Here is a 26888-nt window from a genome sequence, read left to right as displayed (position 1 = left end):
GCATCATAATATATAGTCCTTGCCTGCAAGAAACTTATAATCTAATTTGGGGCCATATCCTATAAGTAAGCTGCGTGATATCTGAAGGAGGCTGAGTGGGAGGCTGGGTGCACCGTGACACAAGCTCCCACGTGGATTTTGGAGCCTGCACAGGTATTCGGTGACTATTTCCCATCTGTTTACAGCATGGTGAGGGAGGGCTACGCAAAGTCATCAGCCTTCCTTTCTCCTCCGGAGCCATCTGTGTACAGAGGCAAGATATCAATCAGGATGACTGGAGATGGCCCTGGAAGCCTGAACACAATTCGCAGACTTGCTCTGGAAATCGAACTTGCCAACGGAAGTAGGATTGGGCTAAGTACCACTCCCCCACCAAGAGCTTCTAAAGACGCTATTCACATACATCCTGCTAAACGTAACGTTTGGACCTGCTTGCAGGCAGGATTGGTGACAGGTGACAGAGAAGGATCCTGCAGATTGACTGTCAGTCACCCAGCACTCTATTAATTCCTGTTATTACTAGGCGTAGTTTCGGATTTATCTTTTAATCACTGTCCCCGTACCCCAATCTCCTGGCCATTCCCATTGGTGGACCCAAGACATTACCATTCACTTAGACCTTGGCTTCATACAATTTAATTAAATTAGGAAGCGCAGGGCCCAAACAAGAAACGTCCGTCATAGGTATCACAGAATATAGCATATTAATCACTTCTCATTTCCCAAGGCAAAACAACCTTTTCAAGTTGGGAGATAATTTTTATTCTCTCCAGTCCTTCACACAGTGGGAGGGTCAACCTGGGAGTTCAGTGCTGTCGTAAATCTCCTGTCTCTCTAATCAAATGGGAATGGGACACCGAAAAGCATCCCTCACAATAGGTCACACAGGAACTGGGAAATGTGGCAAGAGCATTCAGTGCTTCTCCTAATTGCAGCTGTGTGGGCAAGCAGGATAATAGGATCATTGGGTCCAGGTTTCTATGTCACTAGGGTCCTGGAGACTTGGCTATGCGTTAGTCTGCTTAATGCACCAATCTATCCTTGAAACCCTAGTGCTGAAGGGGCATCCTGCCCAAATACCCTAAAGGCTTTTGTTGTAAAGGGAGGTTCCTGCCAGTAACGGATGAGATGCCAACAGACGGCAGGGGGGCGGCTATAACTATGTTCTGACCGCCATTATCTTCTTCCCTATCTCTTTGAACCTCTGTGGACTAATTCTCTGTCTTAATTCACACTCATAATCTAACCATTGTGGACCATGAGGTGGCAAAGGAGCCGACCAGAAAATTGGTCCAGTGTTGGCAGACTGTGGAAACCCTGCTACCCTGATGGTGGAGGAGCGGTTTGCCAATAGATTAAGGACTCTGCATTAAGGACCACGCCCACCCACAATTCAGAGTTGCTTTAACTAGCATCAAGTAAGTCCCTTAAACTCTCTAGGTCTCATTTTCTTCATCTAGGATTTGATTAGATGACATTAGGAGCCTTTCTTGCTATAAATTCTATAAGCCTATGAACTTGAGGTCAGATGAAGAAGAGACAGATCACGGCCTGGAAATAATAATAATGATAACATTTATTTATATTTAAGTATAAATTATATATTTTAATATTTATGCTAAGTATGTGCCGACACTGTGCTAAGTACTTTACAATTATCTCATTTGATTCTCACCATAATGCTAGGAAGGAGGTGCTCTTATTAATCTCCATTTTACAGATGAGGAAACAGGTTAAGTGACTTGAATGGGGTCATATCACTAGAAAGTTTTTGAGGCCAGAATTGAACTCAGGTTCTTTTCACTCCAGATTCAGAGAGCTATCCACTGTTCCAGCTAGAAATAAGCAACTCTCGGGGTAGCCAGGTGGCGCAATGAATAGAGCACCAGTCCTGAAGTCAGGAGGAACTGAGTTCAAATTTAGTCTCAGACACTTAACACTTCCTAGCTGTGTGACCCTAGGCAAGTCACTTGACCTCAATTGCCTCAGCAAAGAAGAAAGAAAAAGAGAAAGAAAGAAGATAGAAAGAGAGAGAGAAAGAAAGATAGAAAGAGAGAGAGAAAGAAAGAAAGATAGAAAGAGAGAGAGAAAGAAAGAAAAATAGAAAGAGAGAAAGAAAGAAAGATAGAGAGAGAGAAAGAAAGAAAGATAGAAAGAGAGAGAGAAAGAAAGAAAGATAGAAAGAGAGAGAGAAAGAAAGAAAGATAGAAAGAGAGAGAGAAAGAAAGAAAGATAGAAAGAGAGAGAGAAAGAAAGAAAGATAGAAAGAGAGAGAGAGAAAGAAAGATAGAAAGAGAGAGGGAGAGAAAGAAAGAAAGAGAGAAAGAAAGAAAGATAGAAAGAGAGAGAAAGAAAGAAAGATAGAAAGAGAGAGAAAGAAAGAAAGATAGAAAGAGAGAGAGAAAGAAAGAAAGATAGAAAGAGAGAGAGAAAGAAAGAAAGATAGAAAGAGAGAGAGAAAGAAAGAAAGATAGAAAGAGAGAGAGAAAGAAAGAAAGATAGAAAGAGAGAGAGAAAGAAAGATAGAAAGAGAGAGAGAAAGAAAGAAAGAAAGAAAGAGAGAGAGAGAGAGAGAGAGAGAAAGAAAGAAAGAAAGAAAGAGGAAGAGGTAGGTAGGGAAGGAAGGAAGGGGAGGAAAGGGAAGGAAGAAAAGAAAGAAAGAGAAATAAGCAACCCTTGATTTTCCCTGACTACAAGCAGGGTCCCCTATCTGGGTAAGAGGGTGTGTGGTATGGAAGATATAACTTGTCATTGGCTGGACCTCTGTCCTCTGTCACTCCTGCCTTGTCAAACTTACCCATCACTTTGTTTTTCTTTATTTTAGTTTTCAACATTCACTTCTATGAGATTTTGAATTCTAATTGTTTTCTCTCTCCCTGCCTTCTTCCCCCCTCTCAAAAACAGCAAACAGTCTGATATAGGTTATACGTGTATAATCATATGAAATATATTTCCACATTAGTCACATTGTGAAAGCTCACCCATCACTTTCATACTAACTACCTCCAAAGAGTAAGTCACCCGCCCGGGACTATACAACTAGGAAGGATCTGAGGTGGAAACTGACCTCCAGTCTTCTTCATTCCAGGTCCATCACTGTATTCATTGTGCCACCTAGCTGCCAACTGCTCCATGTAAGAGATAGACTTGATGGGACAATCCTTTTCAGGAGGAAAAAAAATATATATTGAATTTATTTAATTATTTCTAAAAGGCTCCAATGAAATCTGACTCGCAGGAAAATTTTCTACTTGAAGTTTTTGCAACGGATTTTAGAGAGGACCTAGTTTATGTACAAAGACATAAAGATGTAATAGAATCCTTTCAAAGAGCTCTCCTGCTAACAGTAAATCTTGAGGAACAATGTACCTGACAGTTTCAGATTCCCTGGCTAGAGATAGAATATTATAGATGGGGGGGAAAGGGTGAGATGTTTAGAAAGGTTCTTTAGGTGCTATTCTTCTTCTGAAATGAAGTTTTATTCATGGGGAAAAAGGAAGGAATTGAGTTAGATTAAAATAGATGTCCAGGCTGTGCAGGTATGGGGATGATGGGCTTTTCCCCATCAAGCAAAGCTTTAGGGCCGGAATACACTCCTTCCCCAGGAGGGACCTGAGGCACTAAGGAAAGGAACTGTGGGAAGGCTGGAGGGGCACACGCAGCTAAATTTGGTGGTTCGACAGGAATTCTATAGCACAGCCCACTTGAAAACCATTTTTTATAAAATAGCCTCTTCATGTAGGGTTGCTTTGAAAAGGAACACGTTGGCTTAGGGAGCTATTCAAAGCTCTGCTTTAATCACCTGACTGCCTTGAGAAGGATTTGCTCTTACAAGAGTTTGACTATCTTCCTGGGGTTCTTGATACCTCCTTCCTTTTGGTTATAATTTAGAATGTTCCCATTTCTGAATTCAAATAAATACATCTATTTAGGCTTGTCAAAGTCTTAGAAAATACATTTAAGTTGAAGTTAGACTATAGAGTGAGTTCAATGGAGTTCAAGTCTTTCCTCACAGAATCACAGAGTTGATAGCCTCTGAATCCCTTCTGCCTCTGACCCATTGTTGAATAATAATCCTCTCCATCATCCCCAGCAAGGGGATTTTCTTTGCTTGATGGCCTCCAGTGAAGTGGAAAACTTCCTACTGTGGGGAACCTACTGCCAGAACTGGTCCAAGCTATTATATGACACCTTTGGCCGTCATGGAATTTTTCTGAATATAGGGACCTATCCTTGTCCTCTCATCAATTTGTCTTTCTTTTTTCTTTTCATCTCCTTGAGTAGCTAGCACAGTGATCTCTGTTCAACAAGATCCTTAATAAAAGTTTGATGAATATTCTTGAATGTCAGGGACAGATTTGATCAAGAGGCAGAGTGTGCACAATGAAAAGGGTGCTGAATTTGTAGTGACAAGAGCTGAGTTCCAGTCTCATCTCTCCTCCTATCTAAATAACCTTCAGTAAGATAGCTAACCTCTCTGAGACTCAGTTTCCCCATCTGTAAAATGAAGAGACTGGATTAGAAACTCTCTAAGTTTCCTTCTTGTTCTAAAGCTGCGATCCTATGATCCATCCATGCTCTCTTGCTTGTTCCCCCTCCTAAACAAGGATTTGCATTGGGAAGATGGCCAAGGGGGATTGGCAATAGGGTCTGTAGCTATGGAAGAGAGCTAAAAATAAAGCAGGGATGAAACCCAGGAGAACAGCTTGATTGTCATGGTGAGAGAACAATCTAATTGTAATTGGACAAGGCTTATGGTCCTCCTGAAGTTGTTCCCTATAGACTCACTCTCAAGTTTCATCAGGGAATCATCAGATAATAGAATCTCTCATTTAAAAAAAAAAATCTTCGTTTTATAGATGAAGTCTAAAGTATGTGGGTGCTGAGTTAAGCAGAACCTGTATGTAAATTGGTATTTTGCTGGTGATCAATCTTGTGCTAAAAATGGAAAATCAATAAAAAAAGAAAATCTAAAAGGGATAAAAAAAAACCCATAGACATTTTTGGTCTGATGAGTTCCCACAACCGAGGATGCTGCATCTGAAACCAAGGTGACTGCCTATTTTTGAGGAATGTTCAAGCCCTCTAACCTACACAATCAGAAAATAGCCAAAAACCCCAATGAGAGAAAAGTTCCAAGGAGGACTTACCTTTCTAAGTCTGTTGGAAAGTCCTGCTTAGTCTTGAAAAGCAATTTAAAATCACATCGTTCTGCTGGAAGGGCAGGAGCTGACCCCATATGTTGATAGTGGATTTTGAACTCAGCGGTGAACCTAGTTAAACTGAGCGACATTAAAAGGAAGCTGGAATGGCCCCCACAAATCCCAAAGCGCAGCCTCGGACCAGATAATAAAACCGATAGGCACAGTAGAAAGAGATTTGGTCAATAGGATGGCCAAATACCATGTAGCACAGGAAAGCAGAGGACTTCTACCCCCAAGAAAATGAGGCAGACTTGGGGATTTCATGAACTGTGAAATAAAGCACCTATATAAGTTTACTTTCTGAGGGCACAATTCTACAATGGCAAGGGTTTATTAAGTGTTTATTGTGTGCCAGATATTATGCTAAGCTGGGGATACAGAGATACATAACCCCTGCCATCAGGAAGATTGCATTTTAATGGGAGAAACAACATATAAAAAACTATATTAAATGTATATAGAGCAGAGGAAGGTAATTCTAAGGGGAAAATCACTGGCGACTCCAGTTAATGAGAACGATCTGTAGAAGGTACTTCAGATGAGTCTTGAGAAGTAATGATGGAGAACATTTCCGAAATGGGGGATAGCCAGTGAAGAGGAAAGAAGAGGGTTGATGGACTGTCCTACGTGAAGAATAGCAAGTGGGACTGTTGATGGATCAGAATAGGAGGAGGGAGGAAAAATTGAAGAAGATTGGAGAGACAGAACGGTCCCAAATTATAAGAGCTTTAAATGCCAAACAGAGGACTTTGCATTTGATCCTGATGGGAACAGAGAGCCAAGGGTTTCCTGAGTGGGGGAAGGTGACATGAGCAGATGGCCAATGTGGCAGTTGAGTGGAGGATGGATTAGAGCGGAGAGAAGCTTAGGTTGGGAAAACTAATTTAGTTGGGTCGCTCCTGCAGTAGTCTAGACAACAAGTAATGATCGCTTGACTTCGATATTGGCTATTTCACTGGCAGTAAGGAAGCCATTCAGAGAGATGTTGTAAAGGTAGAAGTGTGATCAGGCCTGGTGTGAGTGATAGTGTGATGTTTAGGATGCCAGCCAGGCTTTGAACCCAAGTGAGGAAAAAGGGTGGGTAGTTATAGTGCATTAGGTTTCAACTGGAATGTAGGAAATAGAGATTTAGCCTCTGAGTCAAGAAAACTTGCTTTCAAGTCCTGTCTGTGACACTCTATGATCCTAAATAAGTCACTTAACTTCTGAGTGCTGTGGGCCATCATTATAAGTGGCAATAGACCCTGAATGGCCGGAGATGTTTCCTTGTCTAAGAGTTCCCGAAACCAAGAAAAGCACAATTCCAATTCCTATCCAATGAAAGGTATTGAAGAGTTAAATGAAGGTCATTAGAGAACTTGCAGCAGGAGCTCAATGACCAACTGTTGTTCAGAGACAGTTACAGCAGGAATTGGGGCCAAAGTATAGGATGCTCTAATGGGAGGTTTCAGGTTGAATCCCCTTGATTGCAAAAATCCAGATTAAAACATAGTTGGGAAGTACTTAAAATAAATAAAAATACATTAAGACACAGATGATGTTAATTTTGGGTTTTCCAAGTTAACCTGAGCTTTCCTCATTTGTATTTGATACCACAGAAGGGATGACCGTTCAATTACAATATTGAAATTCTTTGATTCTGTTAAAAGGAACTTGATCACTCCCAGGGGAAATAAAGTCTCATTGAGCTGGAAGGATAATTGGGCCTCTGGCCTACCCTGGACTAGAGCTGGAGAGAGAACATTGGATTTTAAGGCAGGAAGATCTGGCTTTGTCACTTGCCCCTTAGTTGTATCATCTCTAGCAACTCGTGTAGTTAGTCACTGATTCCCTCACTTGTAAAATGGGAAGGGTGACACCCAGAGTACTTATTTCACAAGGTTTTTTAGTTTTAGATGAAATAATCTGTTTAGGGTGCCTCACAAACTTCAAAGCTCTATATAAGTGCCAGTTTTTCATCAGGGTGCACATTGAAAAGACAATGAGATTGGTAGAGTCTTATTTCCAATGAGATTGACTTCCATATAACCAGTGTTCTGTTCCTCATTAGCCATATTAAATCCTTCTTTATAGCATCTTTTTTAAAGGGCTCTTCTTGTAAGACATGATTGTGGATGGGGCAGCTAGGGGGCGCAGTGGGTAGAGCACCAGCCTTGAATTCAGGAGGACCCGAGTTCAAATCTGGTCTCAGACACTTACACTTCCTAGCTGTGTGACCCTGGGCAAGTCACTTAACCCCAGCCTCAAAAAAAAAAAAAAAAAAAAAAAAAGACATGATTGTGGTCCTTGGGAAGAACTTTAAAGGCTTCCAATCACATGGACCCAGGGGCTTCGAGGTCCATAAAAAGAACAATAGAAATAGTACAATGAGTTAGACCTATCCCTTGCACTATACAACATTGTGGGCAGCTAGAGGGTAGAGTGGATAGAGTTCTGGGCCTAGAGTCAGAAAGAGTAGTCATTTTGAATTTAAATCTGACCTCTGATATGGTGTCCCTCTTTGCCTCAGTTTCCTCATCTGGAAAATGAGTTGGAAAAAGAAATGATAAACCACTCCCGTATATTTCCCAAGAAAACCCCCAATGAGGTCACTAAGAGTCAGACATGACTGAAAGTGACTGAATAGAAACACAACATTTTGTCTCCAACAAGTAGATCAAGACATGGCTTTTGAGAAGAACTAAGTAATTAATTTCTATAATGGCTCCGAGCACCAAGGAGATTGCATTACTCTTCCAGTCACAACCTAAGTATCACCATTAACTCTTTACTCTAACCTCCATATAGACAGAGACATGGTGTGTGTGTGTGTGTGTGTGTGTGTGTGTGTGTGTGTGTGTGTGTGTGTGAAATCTATCTCCTATGACCCTAAATGATGCTCTTTCTTTTAAATGTTCTAGAATATAATGAATGAATTATATTTTTCATCTTTGTACTTTTCCCAGAAACCCAAGACAATAGCAATTCTTTGCAAGTTATACTCAGGATAATTATCTGTAACAGATGAGCCCCTGAAATTCTGACCACTGGCTCCAGATTCCTTGCTGCTTTTTCTCGCTTCATGGTAGGTTATTTTGACTAATCTGTTTTGCAAATCACATCCTCAGTCCTCACCAATGCAATACCATTTGTAGACCATTCAAGACATAAATCCAGCAGAAAAAGAACCGAGAATTAAAAGCATAAAAATAAAAAAGGAGTCAAGTAGTAGAGACCTTGTTTTCTGCCCCCATATCTCATTGGGGTATAAGCTCTTTATAGGCCCCAAGTTAGACATAATGTTATCTCCCCTTTATCTTCTCAGTATAAGAGGGAAAGGACAAAATTGTTTCTGAACTAACTCATGGCCCACAAGTGGGATCTTAAAATTCAGTGGTGCCTGTTTGATGGAGTTCTGCAGAAGTTTCTTGGGACAAACTCTGGGATTGTCAGGATAGTCAAGGTCTAACTGGAGGCTTCTCTTTCCATCTCCCCATTCTAACCACACTATTTATTTTTCCATTGTTGTTCTTGACATTAGTTAGCTCTCCCATAGCCCTATTTACATCTATTCTCGTTTTGGATGACTCCCCTTCTTTTTTCTTCCTTTTTCCCTGTTTGCACCTCCTGATGAACTCATATCACAATCTCCTAGGATACTGCTAACCTGGAACAGCAACTCCCTTACCCTGGTATTAAAGCCCTGCTGGTGAGCTCCATTAAGGGCCAAAGAATTCATGATTCTGGAGCATTTTTATGATTTTATAGACTTTGATCACCCTTCTCTTCAGCTTTATCCTTCTACACTATCCCACATTTCACAGTGATTAAGTGCTGAGCATCAAAGCATTAGAATTTATTTCATTTCATCTTCTCGATAAACTTTCAGGGGGCTATCATTCCCATTTTACAGATGAGGAAACTGAGACTCAAAACTATTAACTGACTGAAGCGGAAAAGAACCTTAGAAATCATTTTGTCTACCTCCCTCATTGTTCAAATCAGGAAATTAAGACTTGGAAAGATAAATCTTTAAACAGGCTGTTCCCTCTATTTCTGCAGTGTATTCCCTCTTCTCTGCTACATTCCCTAGCTTCCTTCAAAACAGGGAGGCTTTTACTGCTCCCCATCCTAGTTATCAATCCATTATCTTTCTCAAGGTCTTTTGATTAATTTACATATATTTCCTATATTCTCATTGAAATCCATCTTCCTTTTCCTCTATAGGATGCAAGCTTCTTGAGGGCAGGAACTGCTTCCTTTTTGTGTGTGTGTGTGTGTGTTTTTTTTTTTATCGCCAGTGCCTAATCTGGTGCCTTGCACATAGTAGGTACCAAATGAATATTTGTGGAATGGAATTAACTCTAGCAGCTCAAGGTCATACTAGTAGGAAATAGAAGGGGAAGTCCAGTGTGAAGTCCTCTGCTCATTCAGGCTGGCGAGGACCCCGGGAAGCACTAGGCCTTGGGACATGGAGCCTGGCGCGCTTTTCAGTTGGCCCATCCACCATCTTTGATGATGACATTACAAAGCGCCATTTCCTCACTGCAGTGATGCCATCTGGAGGGATGGGCACATTCTGCTGCATTGGGATGGGGCTGGGCCAGGCTGGAGGGAGGCTGCCTGGGGGATCTCGGCATTAGAGAAGCGGACATGACACTGTTTTTTGCAAGATTTAAAAAACAAAACAAAACTCTGGAAGAAAACTGCTCTGAAGGACAGCCTCATGGACAGTAACTATTTTTTCAGGCTTGGCCATTTATTTAGGACGCCCCTCTTCGCCCCCTAATTCAAATTGCTCTCTGGTGTTCTCCAAGCTCGCTGCTCTTTCTCTGGGAGGGCGTGGAAGCAGCATTCCCATCACTTCCAGGAGGGAGGGGGAGGGAGGCACCCAGAGATCCCATCTCAGCCCAGAAGACAGTGACAGGAGGCCATTCCCTCTTGCAGCTTTGGCCACCAGAGCCTCCGGATGCACAGGGTCTTCTCCCTGGCCTGTCTGGGGAGGAAGGCCACCGGAGCCAGGCCCGCTTCTATTTTCAGCTCCCGGAGTCCAACCGCCCATAACCTTTGCCACAGGGAGGGCCACACCGGCATCTTGTCACGAGCCCCGGGGCTGCAGCTAGTCTGCATGTGTATTTACATAAATTTACATGAATTTTGTGCTGAATCACCTCTCCACCCCCTCTCCCCCCGGCTGAATAAATGAAATACATTATCGATAAGTACAATGCATTTGAATAATCCCTGGGCAGGGGGACGCTCGAGCTCACGCCCCCTCCCCTCTGGCGGCCGGAGGGGTTCTCCGTCAGTGACATCCCAGCCCGGCCGGCTCCGCTTCTCTCTCCATCTCCCCCTCCCTCCCTCTCCATTGCCCTTCTCCCGGCCATCCCAGTTGTCTCCCCCCCCCCCACCAGTGCCCAAGCCAATCAGTCCCAGGCGGGAGCGGGAGCTGCTCCCCCCGGGTCGCAATCGCGGGCCCAGGCCGGCAGCATCATCAGCCCCACTCAGTCACTCGGAGCCCCTCGTCCGTTCAGCGGGGAGTGGAACTTCCTTCCACCCCCCGCTGACCCGCTGATTGGCAGCCAGCGGGGGCTGCTGATTGTTCGCCGCCGGGCGGGAGGGAGAGGGAGGTGATGGGCCGGGGGCGGCAGGCCCGAGAACGTGGCTTCATCCTTCCCTCCCGGCTTAGTGCCAGGGATGGCGGGCCCAGGCCCCTCAGAGGCAGAAGCCAGGGCCAGCGCTCGGCCCTGAACCGTCTACTCCAGCCGTGTGGGCAGACAGCTTAGGCTGGACTCGGGGAGGAAAAGAACAGTTGTTTTAGAAAAGGGAGGAAGCCTGGCAGCGGTGCATGCCGGGAACTGTAGTCTTTCTCCCACCCAGACCAGAGGACTTTCTAGTGGCTGATTTGTGCTCCATCATGTCTGTTCCCACTGAGCTCCTGGCCAGACACCGTCGGAATGGCTTCCTTTCACCCGGGATGGATGGGGACCTTAGGCCTGAGTTTTAAATACATGTGTGCCCAGTGTGGTCATAAGGAAGCATCTTCTTTCCCCATCCTTTTAGCCTCTGAGCTAGTTTGAAGGGGAGGGGGAAAATGGGGGGGGGGGATAAATCTCCCTCCAACCAAGTTTCTGCAGAACAAGATGAGAAGTCCTTCTCCGGCACAAGCTGCCTCTGCTTTCAAGGAAGAGGGCTCCTGCAGAAATCCCAGCACTGAAACTTCTGGAGGAGGTGAAAGAGCAAACAGCAGAACAGCCTGCTGGGATGCACTGCCATCGTCCAATCAAGCAAGCACCGGCCTTTCTAAGGGTGCACCGAGTACCAGGCCTGGGCATCCAACAATGGAACTGACCGAGCCCCTCGTCTGGGAGTCACGGGCAGAACCCTGAACTTCTGGCTTCAGATTCCGGGCCTTTCCTTCTCACTCCTTCTCACTGGTTCCTCTCTGATTTGCTCCTTCATTCTGGGTGATCTGACCCCGGCCTTGTGTGACAGAGAGAGCCTGAATCTGGTCTTTAGGAATCCTGTAACCTTGGCAAAATTTTTCACCACCGGGGCCCCTGCCTCCCTGGGTTGTTGTGAGGGTAAAATGAGATACTGTGTGTGAAAGACAAAGCTTTTCATTCTTAAGCCCCCCTCAGACTTTTAAAAGTGAACACATCATTCCAAATCAGCTGAATGCCTTTTCCTTAGACTGCCTGTGTTTGGTAAATATGGAAAAAATAAATAAATAAAAATAAGGTAGCTGATAGCCCAGTGAACAGAGCATTAGAACTGGAATCATGAAGATTTGACTTAAACTTAGCCTCAGACATTTAACACTTGGGTGACCCTGATGCAGATGAACTCTGTAAAAATGGCATTCCCTTTAATCTGCAAAATGATCACTCTGCCCCTTGATTCCTGGCCTCTCAGAAAGCATGCTTTCCAGGCTGGGCTTTTCTAAAGCAAATCACCTTCCCCCACATTGATCTTTTTGGGAAGCTGGATCCCCCATTCAGGCAGAAAAAGCCTTCAAAGTGATTTTTCATTCAATTGGGAGATCTGGGCCTGATATTGATAAGTATCTGGGCCTGGAGGCCAATTCAGGTCAGTAAATGTTTTGTCATTGAAATCTTAAGAGAATTGATTGGGGGGAGAGGGAAGGAGACTCAGGGGTTCCACAACTTGCTCATGGGTACATAACCCTGTGTGCCTGAAGACAGACCCTGAATCTGAGCCTTGTGGGTCTAAGGCTGGGCTTCTATCCTCCACACCAATACCTTCCCTCTGGACTTTTAAGTAGACTCCAGAGGAATGGCTGACCTGTATAACTTTGACTATTACTTTAATTAAAAGTTAAAGGAGTTGGGGAGGTATTTTTCCCTTTTGCAAAAGTGATCACAGGGTAAGCTTTGTTGCTATTGATGAAGCATCTGGGGGCTTAGTGATAGAGGTGCCTAAATGGCATAATTATTATTAGTCAATGCCAGGGTGCATTCATAACAAGAGATAAAAAAGATAGCTTGAAGCTACATTGCCTAGTTACCTGAGTTCATCACAAGTCACAAACTAAGCAGCTTTGTGATGGTGGATGGGGATGGAGTATAAAGGCTCCAAGGGGAAACAGACCTAATGAAATAGACTAAGCACCAGGTTTGGTCAGTCAATAAAGGTGACAGCTAGGTGGCGCCATAGTGAATAATGTGGGGATGGGAACACCTGAATTCATATGCATCCTCTGATGCTTATTAGCTGTGAGACTCTGGGCAAGTCACTCAACCTTGTTTACCTTTCTCCACTGGAGAAGAACATGGCAAACCATTTCAGTATCTTTATCAAGAAAACTCTGGACATTGTGATCCACAGGCTCACAAAGAGCTGGACATGATCCAACAACAGTGAGCCAGGCACTGTGCTAAGCAGTAGGGGTACAAAGAAAGGCTCTCAAGGAGATTCCAATTTACTAGGGGATTATAAGTAGATATAGCAAAAAAGATATAGACTGGAGGTAATAAGAGAGGGAAGGCTCTAGAATTCATGGGAATCTGGGTTCAATATCAGAGGACCTGGATCCCAATCATGGCTATAAATAAAATTGCCTTTATAACCCTGAGGGAGGCATTTAACTTTTCTAAGCTTTGGTTTCCTGATCAGTAAAAACAAAAGGCTTAGAATTACTTTTCCAACTCAAAAATCAATGATCTAGAAACCTGGGCAATGTTTAAGTTTCTTCACATTTTGAAATGAAGGTTCAATTAGATTTTCTCCAATTTAAAAAAAAAAATGTTCATCAAAATAATTGACTTGCATCAAAGAAAATGCAAAATAAAAGTTTTTAAAAGGTCTCTGAAACAAAGTTTACAAACAAGTTGGCTTTCTTATAGGTAGAAGAAGCATTTAATTATTTATGTGGTCAAAAATTCTACCATTAAGTAGATATTCTTTTGGGTGGTAAAAGTTCATGAATGGCAACCCGTTAAATCTTCAATAACTGACATTCTGGGGAAGATTACTTTCTAATTTGATAGATAGCCTAGAGAGAAAGATCCTTGATGGGACATAAATATGTTTCCTTAAGGGATAGGAGAGAGAAGAGAAAAGTGAGAGTGAGGAAGCTGATGCAGAATAACAATTATAATCATTCACTTTTATGTAGCACTTCAGGGTTACAAAGACAAAGCGCTTTCATTTATTAACCCTATTGTAGGTAGGTAGGTAATGTATTAATCCCCCTTTTCTAGGTCTGAATTTCTTTATTGGTAAATTAAGGTAGTATTAATTTTTGACAAAAGTACAAGTGAAAAAAAGGACTAGATTCTGACTTAAGAGATTGAATGAGGAGTGGGGACACTTGAAATCCATTTCTGGTTTTGCCACTAACAAACTCTATGACTTTGAGCAAATTTATAACTTTTCTGAGGCACCTCTTTGTAAAAAGAGGAGTTTAGATGAAATTATTTTTAAGAAATCTTCTATCACTAAAATGCCAGGCTTTTCTAAGTATTGTTGTCACCCATTTAGGATGAAAAAAAAAATAACAATAATTAAAATGCAGAGAGGTTAAGGTACTTTCCTAGAGTCACACAGCTGATAAGTGACAGTTGGACAAGCTTCAATTTACTCAGTCTAAAAGTTCAGGACTACAGGTCAAAACTAAACCTGATGGGTTATTAGAGAGTGATTTAGACGAAAAGTGCAATTTGCTTTTTTAAGTATGAAATGTCAGACTATTAGCCCAAGTGTTTATTTTTATTTCTTCTCTCCTCCCTCCCCAAGCACTGCCTGTGTTAACTCTTAAAATCTTAGTTAATCTGTAAAATTCTTTTGATGGTTTCAGGAAGCAGGTTAATATGATAGAAGGAATATTATCTTGGAAGCCAAAAAATATGGCTTCCAATATCTACAATGTCACTTATGGGTGTGGGCCCCTGAATAATCAGCCAACTTCTATGAACTCAATCTGCCTGATTATTATTTTTAAAAAGACAATTAAGAAAATATTACTTCTGCCAATCTTTTTTTTCTTCTCCCCATCTCTGCAAAAATCTTTATGAGAGTGATCTATACATATATGATGTATAGATGGGGGGGGGGGCTTACATCTTGATGAAAGTATGAGAAAAGGCATTGATATATTTTTAGAAGGGGACCAAACTGAAATCCAAGGTAATGAGTAGTTTAAGATTACACAGATATTAAATATTAGAAACAAGATTTTTCTTAATCCAGTGTCCTTGACACTAAGCCACAAGTTTTCTTAAATAATATTCTATAGCAATTCATTTCTGTATAGTCACATGGGTGCCAGAAGGTTGCAGAGGATATAAAATCCCACACAATTGTTGATTACTAAAAACAACCAAAAAAAATTTCTCCCAAAGAGCCAAAAAGCTGTCTTATAGGCTGTCCTTCAAAAAGTATCTTCCATCAATATGTCAAAATCATACAAGATTCTTTGAAAGATGTAGTAATAAAATGAGACCCATAATCCCAGAAGCTTAACAATTCACACAGTAAGACCCAAATGGATGAAAGAATAGCTTTTGTTCAGATGAAATTAAATAGATAGGCTATAATGTCTTGGACATACATTGCAGCTAGTGTGGCTGAGTTGGGCCAGCATTGCCTTGGAAAAAAATCATCAGTTCTTTCAGTGAATCAATTAACAAGCATTTATGCAGTGCCTACAGTGTGGGAGGCACTGTATTAAGCCCTGATATACAAAGGTAAAAGATGATCCCTGTTCTCAAGGACCTCACATTCTAATCACTTTTAGCAACTCCGTGTTTCTTTAAGTGATGCTATATGGCTGTGGGTCATAGAATAACCAGTCTTCGAATAATTAGGAAGTCACCCAAGGGACAATGGGGAATCCTGTATTAGATATGAATAGGCTGCAACATATTATGAAAGCAGAATTATTCAGAAGTGGAAAAAAAAGTCATCTTAAAGATAAACAGGAAAAGAAACTCATCAGTTTAATGACAAGATAGATAACCATTTTGTATTCCATTTTTACTCGAGCAATGCCTAGAGATGTAGAGGAGGTGCCCAGCCCCATATTTTGAGCTTAGTGTAGTAACTAGCACATAGTAAGTGCTTCATAAATGCCTTCTCCATCCATCCATCCATCCATCCATCCATCCATCCATCCATCCATCCATCCATCCATCCATCCAAAAAAAGATGGGTAGAAGTAATATTTTCTTAATTTTGTGTTTTTGTTTTTAAATAATAATCAGGCAGATTGAGTTCATAGAAGTTGCCTGATTATTCAGGGGCCCACACCCATAAGTGACAATGTAGATATTAGAAGCCACATTTTTTGGCCTCCAAGACAATATTCCTTCTATGATGTTAACCTGCTTCCTGAAACCCCCCAAATGGTGAGGCACATGTGAGATAATGTTCCCTGCTCTGCCTCCTTCTGAGGGCTGTTGTTAGGAGTAAAGGAAACAATATGAAAGTATCTCTAAAATGTAGGAAGTATTTCCACTAAAGTGAAGCCATGGATAAATTGCTTTAAATGGTTTTCTCTAAATACGAGCCCCAGTACCATATCCTAAATGAGCCCTTCCTGATCCCAGCTGCTGTTTGTGCTCCCTCCCTCAAATTATTTGGTATTTATCTCCCTTTTATACCATACAGTTTGTCCCCAAAGTCATGGCACAGTTCTAGGCTTTTAAACTATTATAATTATATTACATATTATATAATAATACATATTACACATGACACAGTATGTAACATAACACGGCATTATATCATATACTATAATAGGACACATATTCTGTTACATTCTATGTTATAATGTTATTTTATATTCTTAAATAAATACATAATGCATTACATAATAACAATGTATAATATATAACCTTATATTATATATTATATACAAGCCCCTATAATATATTATAACAACAACAGCTTAAAGGCTTAAAACTACACCAGGACTTTTGGGACACGGTGTTATGTAGCTTTTATTTGCAGTTTATTTGCAGATGTTCTCCCATACCAGGACGTCCGCTCTGGGAGGCCGGGGATTGCAGGTTTTCCCTTCTTAGTGCGCTGTTTGGTTGTTTTCTTGGTGTTCCCAGTTTCCTTTGCGAGAACACAAACTTGTTGAGGGCAGATTTTGTTCCGTTTTTGTCTCTGCACCCCCAGTGTCGGGTTACGGTAGGTGCTTAATAAATGGATGACCTTTGCAGGCCTCTGGCATCTCGAAGCGGCGCTCAGTCGCCTTGGCCTAGGTGGGGGGGATTTTTCCACCCTGGGACTTTCTCACAGTCTGAACCCCACCAGCTGCATTATTTGCCCCCCCCCCCCCCAGGTTGTGAGGAAAGCCCTTCGTAAACCGAAGAATGTTACGGAAATGGGCGTGCTTAATAAAGACTGCTTCTGGGCGCGGCCGGGGCGCCAGGTCCCGGCCGGATGGCCTCTTTGTTCCCCGGGCCCCGGGCCCTTCTTGTCAGCCGGCCGTGGGGCTGGCGGTCCGGAGCAGCTTCCTTAAGGGCGGCCGGCCTGGCCCCCCTGCTTTCTGGGTCCCTCAGATAATCCAGTCCCGGAGAGGAGGGAAGATACAGGGGCGGCCCGGGGGGATGGGGGGTGGGGGAAGGGTGTGCAAATAGTCGGCCGGACAGCTGGGCATTACTGATAGTCTAAAGGGGAGCCACGTGGGCCCGCTCGGCCCGCTGTTGCCCATCGGGAGCCCCGTGGGCAGGCCCCGCAGGCCCCGGCTCGTGCCCCCGGCCACGCGCTGCCCAGGCCGGCGCGGCCGCACGGGGGACTTGGGGGTGCGGCGGGGCCTCCCTCCCCAGGTCCCGGGGGCAGGTGCCTGCGCCCGGAGGGGAGCGGCCGCCGGGGCCCGGCTCCGGAGCGGGCTCCTCCTCCCGTTCCTCACGCTAAGGCTGACGTTGAGTAAACAGTGCGGGCAGTGGGAGCAGCCGGCGGCCGCGGCGCGGGGCGTGGGGCCAGTCCGGGCTCGGGTGGGCGGGCGCCCGCCCCCGCTGCGCCCCTCTCCCGTGCCCGGCGGGGGAGGAGGTTACCGATGAAGCTGCTTCACGCATGGATGAGGCCATGAATTTCAATCGGACCGAGAGCGACTGGCAGGGGCTGGTGAGCGAGGTGAGGCAGCCGACGACGTGCCAGGCGCTGCGCCCGGGCCGGGCCTCGGGCTGGGGAAGGGGCCTGGGCCCCGGGCCGGCTCCGGTTCCGCGGGGCGGGGGCGGGGCGGGGGGAGCCGCCTCCAGGAACGCGCCAGCTGTGCTGGGCTCCCCTTCCCCCAGCGCGCAGCTGGCCCCGGGACCGCGCCGTGTGGCCGGCCAGGTGTTTCCCGGACTCCCCCTTCTGCCGCGCCCCGTCCTTTCTCTCCCCCCTAAGGCGAGGCTCTCCCCCCCAGCACTTTGCATTCTCCCGGGGTGTCCGTCTGGTGTCAGCCGGGGCCTGGGGGGAGGGAAGGAGGCCGGGGTCACGTTCTCCAGTGACAGGCTGGCCCTGGCTGGGGGACCCGGCGCGAGGGAAAGGGAGGTGAGAGGCTTCCCTGCCCGCAGCCCTTCGGAGGAGCCGGCCCGAGGCAGGCTTCCCAGGCGTTTCCCTGGGGGAGAACTGTTAGCTGGCTCCTGCGCCCTCCCCCTGGGCCTGTTAGGGGCAGCCCCGAGCGTGAGCCGGGCCCCTGGGCCGCTCCTAGAGCAGGGACGCAGGAGCCAGCTGCTGAAGGAATAAAGCGGGCCCAGGTACCCAGCTTTACTTCAGTATGCGAAGGGAAGTCCCCCATTCCCTCCGGGACGGCCCTCCACTGCGGATGGTCGGGGGGGGGTTAGCTCCTCCAGAGAGCGGGAACTAATGCAATGGACGGTGAGGGCGCTGGCTGGGCGCTGGCGAGCCCGGCGTCCGATTCGGCTTGGCCACCAGGGTCAGGGGGCCTAAAGGAACATGGAGCTAGGGGGTCTCTTCTGTCCCCAAACCTGGATCACCTATGAATGCGGACCTTCGCGTCACTCCCACCTGCAGGAGAGAAATTGTGCCGAGTCCAGGCCGCTTTTAGAACTTGTTAATGTCAGATCAAGTGTGCTGTCTTCAAAGGACGGGGGTACCAAGTTCAAAGGCTCGTGATTCTTGGAGCGATTGTTTATCTGTACTTACTGAAAGAATATTCTCCCCCTTCTTATTGCCCTCAATAACGAGCATAAATATGGTCACTCAAACAGGAAGCCCAGAAGATGCTCAAAAGAAAGTGGATGCTCTTACACAATCATCCTAGGTCCCTGGTTTGTTTTTGTTTTTGTTTTTTCTATAGCCAATATCTTTGCCAAGAAAACCCCAAGTGAGATCCCAAAGAGTTGAAAAACCATTGAACAACATCCTCCCTGAAAGTTCCCCTTCAACAATTCAATTCAGTATTCATTTGTTCAGAGTCTGGTACGTGGGAGACCCTACAAAACCCGAACATTACTCTGCCCTCAAGAAGCTGTCATTCTCCTGCCTTCCTTTCTCATTCTACATTCCCATTGTAGAATTAGCTTGGCATCCAAGTGCTTCCCAAGACTTCCAAGACTTCTCCACCAGTCAAGAAACATTATGAAATATCTACTACTTGTAAGACACAAATACAAAGTGGCCACGTTCTTGAATAGTTTACACCCTATTGGGGGAGATGTACAAATTGACAAATATGCAAAATAAGTAGTTTAGAGAGGGAAGATACTAGCAATGGGGGAGATCAAGAAATGTTTCATGTGTAGAAGGTTGAGCTTGAAGAAAGGAAGGGATTATCCACGAGCAGGTGAAGAGCTAGTATTTTCCTGGATGGCCAAGAGTGAATATCTATCTATCTATCTATCTATCTATCTATCTATCTATCTATCTATCTATCTATCTATCTATCTATCTATCTATCTGTCTGCCTATTTGTCTATCCTATCTATCTATCTATCTATCTATCTATCTATCTGTCTATCTCTATCTATCTATAGATATCTATATCTATATCTATTTATATAGATATAGATATATGGAACTGTTATGTGTGAAGAAGAGCAAGAAGCCCAATTTTCTTGGGGGTAAAGTATAATGAACCCGGAAAAGTGGGTTGGATCCAAGTTGTGAAGAACTTTAAAATCACAATTGTTTATAGATCTTATCTGAAGGACAATAAGGGGCTACTGGAAATTTTTTGAGTAGGGAGAAGAAGACGTGTTCCCTGTGCTTAAAGATACTTTGGCAGCTATTGGGAGGAAGGATTGGAGCAGGTCGAGATGATTCAGGGAGACCAATTAAGAAGCTATTTCAGTGGCTCAGGTGATAGATGATTAAGGCCTGAACTTAAGGACGAGGCTACTTGAGTAGTAAGAAGAGGGCAAATCACAGGCTCAGTGAAAAAGACTTCAAGAAGAATCAAATCCAAGTCATATCAGAAATGGCCGGTCCAGACTCTGTTTGAAGAACTGGTTCCATGTTGGGGGACATTCCATCTTGGAACAGCTTCAATTGTTAGGAAGTTGTTGGTTTGCTCTTTTTCCCCTGATGGGAAGTCTAAGTTTTTCCCTTTACAGTTTACTCCTACTGCTTCTGGTTTTGCCCATTAGGATCAAATAGAACCCATCTTCTATTTGGCAATTCTTCAAATCCTCCAAGACAAGTATTACATCCTTCTTTGTCTGAATCCTTGCTTCTCCACGCTAAAGTCCTTCAATCATTTCTTATATTTTCCATGTATTCAAGTGTCCTGACGTCTCTTTTTGAATGCTTTTCTAGCTCACAAATGCTCTTACACACCCCGCCCAGCAAAGAGTCCTCCAGCTATAGTCTGACCAGGGCAGAGCATTAAGAAATTATCTCAGCTCTGTTCCTGGATGTTAAATCTTTAACCTAAGGTGAGGAAGATGAAAGGTTTTTGCCTGCCGCATCATTTTGCTGACTCATATTCAGGCTTGACACAGAATTACGAGTTCATCTGTGTAGGGAACTTCTGGTGCATCTACATTGGTCTCATCAGCCAATTCTTGTGTTCTGTCCTCATGAGAAAGTGTTCCTGTTTGTGGCTTTAGCATCCTTATTGACAGTTGTTAATCCCTCCCGGGCTGACTTCCTTTTAGAATTTTAGTCCTATCTAGCTTTCCCATCAATCCTTTGAAAACTGCTTTCCTTTGTCTAGGGTGCATGCCAGCCTATGTCTGGTGTTCCTCTCTGATGGTAAGTGGAGGAGGAAGAGCTTAAATGCCCTCCCAAGGCTTCCATTGTTTTCACCTTAGCACCCCATTCCTTTCTTAGTGGGAATCACATTCAGCATAGATTCCCTTGTGGATTCTTTCTGGGACAGTGATTGTGACTCTTCTTTTATATTTTTCTGGACCACAATTCTTGTTTAGAACCCAAAGTTTTGAAGTCATGCATCGGAGAGATAAAGATGCTTTAGAATCAGAAGTCATAGCCCTTGCTTTTATGGTTTTCTGTCTTTGTCTCTCCTTCCTTTCCTCCCTTCTTCCCTCTCTTTCTCTTCGTTTCTTCCTTCCTTCCTTCCTTCCTTCCTTCCTTCCTTCCTTCCTTCCTTCCTTCCTTCCTTCCTTCCTTCCTTCCTTCCTTCCTTCCTTCCTTCCTTCCTTCCTTCCTTCCTTCCTTCCTTCCTTCCTTCCTTCCTTCCTTCCTTCCACCTTCCTTTCCTATTTCTCTCTCCCTTGCTCCTTTTCTTTCTCTCTCTCTTTCCTCCTTCCCCTTTCTCTCTTTCTTCTCCCTTAATCCCTCCTTTTTGTCTCCCTCTCTTTCCCCCTTTCTTCTCTTCTTCCCTCTCTTTTTCTTCCTTCCTTCCTTCTTTATACCTTCCTTTCAAATTTCTCTCTCCCTTGTCCCTTTCTTTCGCTCTCTCTTTCCTCCTTCCCCTTTCTCTCTTTCTCCTCCCTTAATCCCTTCTTTTCTGTTTCCCTCTCTCTTCCTCCCCTCCTTCTCTTCTCCCCTCTCTTTGTCTCACCATTGGGGGAAGGGACTGGGAAGAGAATCTTGACATAATAAGCCACAATCAATAAGAAGACAGAGGTGTCCTGGACAGAATGTTCATTTCTGAAACAGCAATTTTATATTTTAGTAGTAGCTTGCAGAGTTTTATTTCCCCTATTCCTGGGTTTGGAGAAGTTTGTGAGGTTAATATGATTTGATCCATCATCCCCAGGTGCCTATTTCTGGACCAAGACTAATGTAAATGGGGGATGCAAATGTGTATATTGACTCAGTGCCTGCCTTTAGGGAGCTTACAATCAAGCTGGAGACATTGACTTTCCATAAGCAGCTGGCAGAAAATGACATACAGCAATATATATTGAAGAACTGAATCGAAGATGATGAAATGCACACTCAATCCAGAAGTAGAGAGAGGGTTTTCCATTGGTCATTGAAACTGGGGTGAGGGAAGAAGAGGGTCTCCCTCCAAGCTAAAGGCTTGAACTCCCTACCTTTATGTATTCATGCTCCTGAAAAAAATCTGTTTCTTTAGCGGTCTCCAAGTCATAAATTCAAGGAGAAACAGAATAATGTCAGCCGGGACCCCACTCCATTGACTTTCCTGCCTAGAGCCCTGTAGCGGCTTTCAATCAGTTTGTTTTCCTATTTACCCACAGGTATTTATTCTCATTTAAGATGACCCTTTAGAGATCATTTTTATTTTCAAATTTTTAGTATAACAAGCTGAAATTACTACTCTGTTTTAGGCCCTCAGGTAAACAGCCATCACCATGAAAGAGGCAAATCCAATCTTCCCTCTTAGAAATTAAATGTCCAGTGCCAGGAAAATGTGATTTTCATTATTGCTGAAGATGAGCTTCCAAAAATCCTAAGCAATCTTGAAACAATTCACCAAATCAATAAACTTTTGATGTCCATACAAAATAGGAGACCCCAAATTTCAAAACTCCATTTTTCTTAATGACTTCCTATTTTCTTTTTTTCCCTATGTTATAGGAACATAATCTAGTCCAACTGCTACTTTGTCCTAAAGCATTTTGTGATATTTTGGCAAATTGTGATGCCTTAAGTACAGCTCTGTGTGCCCAGCACCGTGCTAATTTCATTAGGCGCTGTAAAGAGACATAGTTGGAATCACAGAATTCGGGTTTGGAATTCTGAGCAGGATATCTGAACAGGAACCTCCCTGCAGCATCTCTGATAAGTGCTCATCTGGCTTATGGCTTTCAGTGAAAAGAGTGCTCATTTACTGTCAGAGCCACCCTTGCCACTTGGGGGGCAGCTCTGGGGGACAGCAAAGACATTTTCCCTTATGTTGAGTCAGTGAGGCATCGAACATTAATCTAAGTGCCTACTACAGTCCAGGCTTTGCACCAAGCACTGGGATACGAAGGAATACCAAGAGCATCAGCATCAACAGCCGTGGCCCCCAAACATTCTGGTTATCCAGGGCTCATGGCATGGGGTTTAAATCTACCTCTCAGCCACCCCCTTCCTCGTCCCCACTCCTCCTAGTGGAACCAAATCAAATCAGTCTAAAGTCTCTTTCATGTGATAACAATCCAAACATTTCAGGACAGCCATAGCATCTTTTCTCCAGGCTAAACATACCCAGCAACTAATTGCTCTTCACGAGCCAGGTTTTCTCTCCTATGATTTTTTTCTGGTCTCCCTCTTCTGAATATACTTCAGGATGCTGAGCTTTGTCCTAATATGTGGTGCTAGAATTGAAGACAATACTCCAAACGTGGTCCATGGAGGAGTGAGGCAGCTGGACCCTCAGCTCTTTCTCCCTGGATGCTTTGCCTCAAGGCAGCCCAAGATACTTTGTTGTTATTGTTGTTTGGCGGCCATGTCATGTTGTTAACTCCTACCATCCAGGCTCTCATATCACTTTCATAGGATGGGGATGTCCATCTATTCTTCTTCCTCCCATGATGTCCTGGTCCAATTTTTCCCTCCAACTGAATTTCTCATTCTGGTTCTGCTACTCAGTGCCCCTGGGCAAGTTCAGGGCCTCACTTTATTCTTATTAACTTTCATCTTTTCAGATTTGACCCATTAGTTCAGGCTGTTGTGATTTCTTTGGATTCTCATGATTATCCAGCATGTTTGCCCTCCCTAACGAACAGCCTCATGTCATCTGTAAATGGGCCGCCTTTCGGGCATGGGCTGGACCAGCCAGCTGCAGAGGACCCTTCCAACTCTCTAATTCTGTGATTCTAAATTTGACAAGCACGCCATTTATGCCTCCATTCTCATGATTGATAAAAAGGATGAAGAGCACAGGGCCAAGGAAGGATCTCTAGGGCATGCTCTCCACTAAAGACTTCCTTCCAAAGCTAACAACAACTCGTGAGTGACTAGTCAGTCAGCTTTTGGGTCGGGTCACCCACCTTTCCTCTAAATCCTTCCATTATCATTTGTATTATCTGCATTATCATTTGTCCCACATTTCTCCATCTCACTGGCAAGGACACCATGACAGATTCTGTCAAATGTTCTGCTGAAATCTAAGTATATTATATCTATAGTAGTTCTCGTATGAGCCTGATTAGTTAATCTGTGAATAACCTGGCTTTTAGGCAGCTACGGGGTGCAGAGAACAGACCCCTAAACTCAGAGAGAGGAAAAAGTGAGTTTAAATCTATTCTCATTTGACCTTGACCATGATATATAATTTCCATTTGCTTCATTTTCCTCATCCATCAAATGGGGATAATAACACCCACCTTCCAGGGTGGTTCAGTAAGGATCAAAAGAGATAATATTTGAAAAGCTCTCAACATACTACCTGGCATATATTAAGCACTACATTAGGATATAATAATAAGTAGAATAAGAATAATGCCATACTGACTCTTGGTGATTGCAATTTCCCTTTCTAAGGGCTCATAAATCATCATAATAGCTAACATTTAAGATAACATTTTTAAAGTTTGTAAAGAGCTTTTTAAAAATATAGTATCTTATTCTGTACTCAAAAAACCCCTTTGGGGTAGTTGCTATTATTATTTCTCATTTTACAGATGAGAAAGCTAGACTGAGAGAGGTTATGTGACTTGTACAGTGTCACGTAGCTACTGAGTGTCTGAGGAAGATTTCAAACTGAGGTTTTTCAGAATTTGATACCAGTGTTCTATTTACTACACCATCTGATTGCCTTTGAGAATCTTGACAGGAATTAAGGTCTAGGTCCATGGCTTATAGTTTGAAAATTGTACTCTCTTCTTTGTTTGAAAATGGATAAAATTTTGTTCATCCAATTTTAAGGAGCTGCATTGTAGCTTTAGAAGCAAGAAAAAGGCACATAAAACAGCATCCAATAAAACAAGATGGCATATAATTAAGGGCTAATCTGGTGGTGCAGGCAGTGCTAATGGAGATTTGAGAATTGAAAATAGGGAAATTCCTAGAAGAAGTGACACTTGTCAAAGAATGAGAAGTATTTGAAATAAGAAAGGTTAGTCATTTCAAGGAAAGGAAGCAACATATAGCGTGGAGACTCAGTTTCCTGAGTTGTAAAAAAGAAAGTTGGCTTAGACCACTGTGTCTTGATCACACAGCTCTAATTCTATGAAACTGGGAGCTACTGAAGGTTTTTGAACAAAAGGATGAGAGCACTTTTAGGAAGATTAGTTTGGCAGGGTGATTTAGAGGGCAAAAAGAGAGCAGCAGCCAGAAGGCAATTATAGTTATCCAGGTACGTAGGAGACAACGAGGATCTACATTAAGGAGATAGCCTGGATAAAGAGGGAAGAAATCGATCAACTTTAGTGAATAGCAACATAGAAAATGGAAAATGGGAATGGATGAGCCAAAGATGAGTCCAAGGTTCCAAGATGGAAGATGGAGAGTGGGATAAGTGGGGAAGAGAGTGGATGATATGATGAATTATGTTTTAGACGAAGTATTATTGCATTATTTTTTTGAAAAGTAGAAAAAAGTTCTCTGGATGTCTTTGAAACTCTTGTTAGACATGTTCACTGCTTATTAGGAATATTTTTGATGTTCAGCTATCTTCATAGTGGCAGGCTAATTCCAGAGTAAGTTTATTAAAATTAGCGTGTGGGGGGAAGGAGTACAAATGCTATTTTTAACTAATCGGATTCATGTTCCCTCCTGTACAGGGAGATTCGCATATGTGCTTCTAAAATTGACAATTTCTACTCATGTAAAAAATTAATTTAGTGACTTTCACATTGAATAAATACATCGGATAAAGATTGGAAAAAGGAGGAATAGGGCAAAAATAGGCAAGTGAATTTGGTCAGTATCTGTTTGCTTCTCTCTGTCTCTTCTAAATATCTAAAGAATCCTAATGGAGCTCTAGGCACCCTGTGGTGCAGGAGAGGGACCCAGATTGGTCTGAGGCCCCCATGCTGTGTTGTTAGACTGTCCCTAACAGTCTGGGTAAGATCTATTTCCCAAGGGGTTATAGGATCATTGATGTAAAACTGGCAATTTCTAGATGCAGACACTGAGACCCTGAGGTATAAGGGGATTTAGATCCCACATAATGAAGGGCAGAGTTGAGCTTTCTCTGATTCCAAATCTACTTCTTTTTTTTTTTAACTGTATCACCTTGTTGTATTGATCAAGTATATGATTATTTCTTCTTTTCCAGTCTCCTGACTCTCTTCTTTCTTCTCTGTCCCACTCTAATCCATGCCCTTCTTATATCATGGATACACAATAAACTTCCATCTTCTACTTTTTTTTTTGTCATTCTCTGACCCCTCCAGTTCATTCTATTCACCATCACATTCATCTTCTCAGAATATTACCTTTCATGTGTCATTCTGCTCAGTTCCAAAATTTTCAGTGACTTCCCACTCCACCTGGGATAAAGCAGAAACTCACTAGCCTAGCAGTGAAGATCTATAATCTGGCCACAGATTACAATTTTTCCAGCCTTTGTTTAGTAAATTAAATTGGCAAATATATTTAAGTGAAACCTACAATATGGCCAATAGCAATTCCTAAATGTAAAGGATAATATGAGTGCCCTGGGCCAGGAAACACAAAGCAGTGAGATTTGTAGGGACTGGGAACATTGAGATGGATTGGGAGTAGGACATTAGAGAAAGTTACCAACTTCACACTTTTACCTGTAGCCAGCCTAGCTCAAAAGTTTGTTTACCAGCACAGGGGCATCTGAATGGGAATGTGGAATGAAAGTTCTTACGGTTCCACAATTACCTGAGGGCATCTACAATACAATCTAGCCATTGAATCTCTGCTAAAGTTGAAGCTTTAGATGGAAAAATACAT

At 43.4% G+C, this 26888-nt stretch overlaps 1 protein-coding gene across 5 annotated transcripts in view; it reads left to right on the top strand.

Annotated features, from left to right (window-relative positions):
* Positions 1-26888, top strand: part of CCDC149 (coiled-coil domain containing 149) — a 171471-nt gene that overhangs the window by 21120 nt on the left and 123463 nt on the right. Inside the window, exon 1 of one of the 5 annotated variants that reach the window (XM_074275255.1) lies at positions 17335-17789. The exons of 3 other annotated variants lie outside the window; for them this stretch is intronic. In XM_074275255.1, coding sequence (XP_074131356.1) covers positions 17730-17789 — 60 coding nt within the window. In that variant the 5' untranslated portion in view covers positions 17335-17729. Of the gene's footprint in view, positions 1-17334; positions 17790-26888 lie in introns of those variants that run through there. One more of the 5 variants, XM_074275259.1, reaches the window with a different exon arrangement.

The sequence above is a fragment of the Sminthopsis crassicaudata genome, chromosome 6 (assembly GCF_048593235.1).
Source record: "Sminthopsis crassicaudata isolate SCR6 chromosome 6, ASM4859323v1, whole genome shotgun sequence".
Classification (NCBI taxonomy): Eukaryota; Metazoa; Chordata; class Mammalia; order Dasyuromorphia; family Dasyuridae; genus Sminthopsis; species Sminthopsis crassicaudata.
This window is presented reverse-complemented; position numbering and strand designations above follow the sequence as displayed.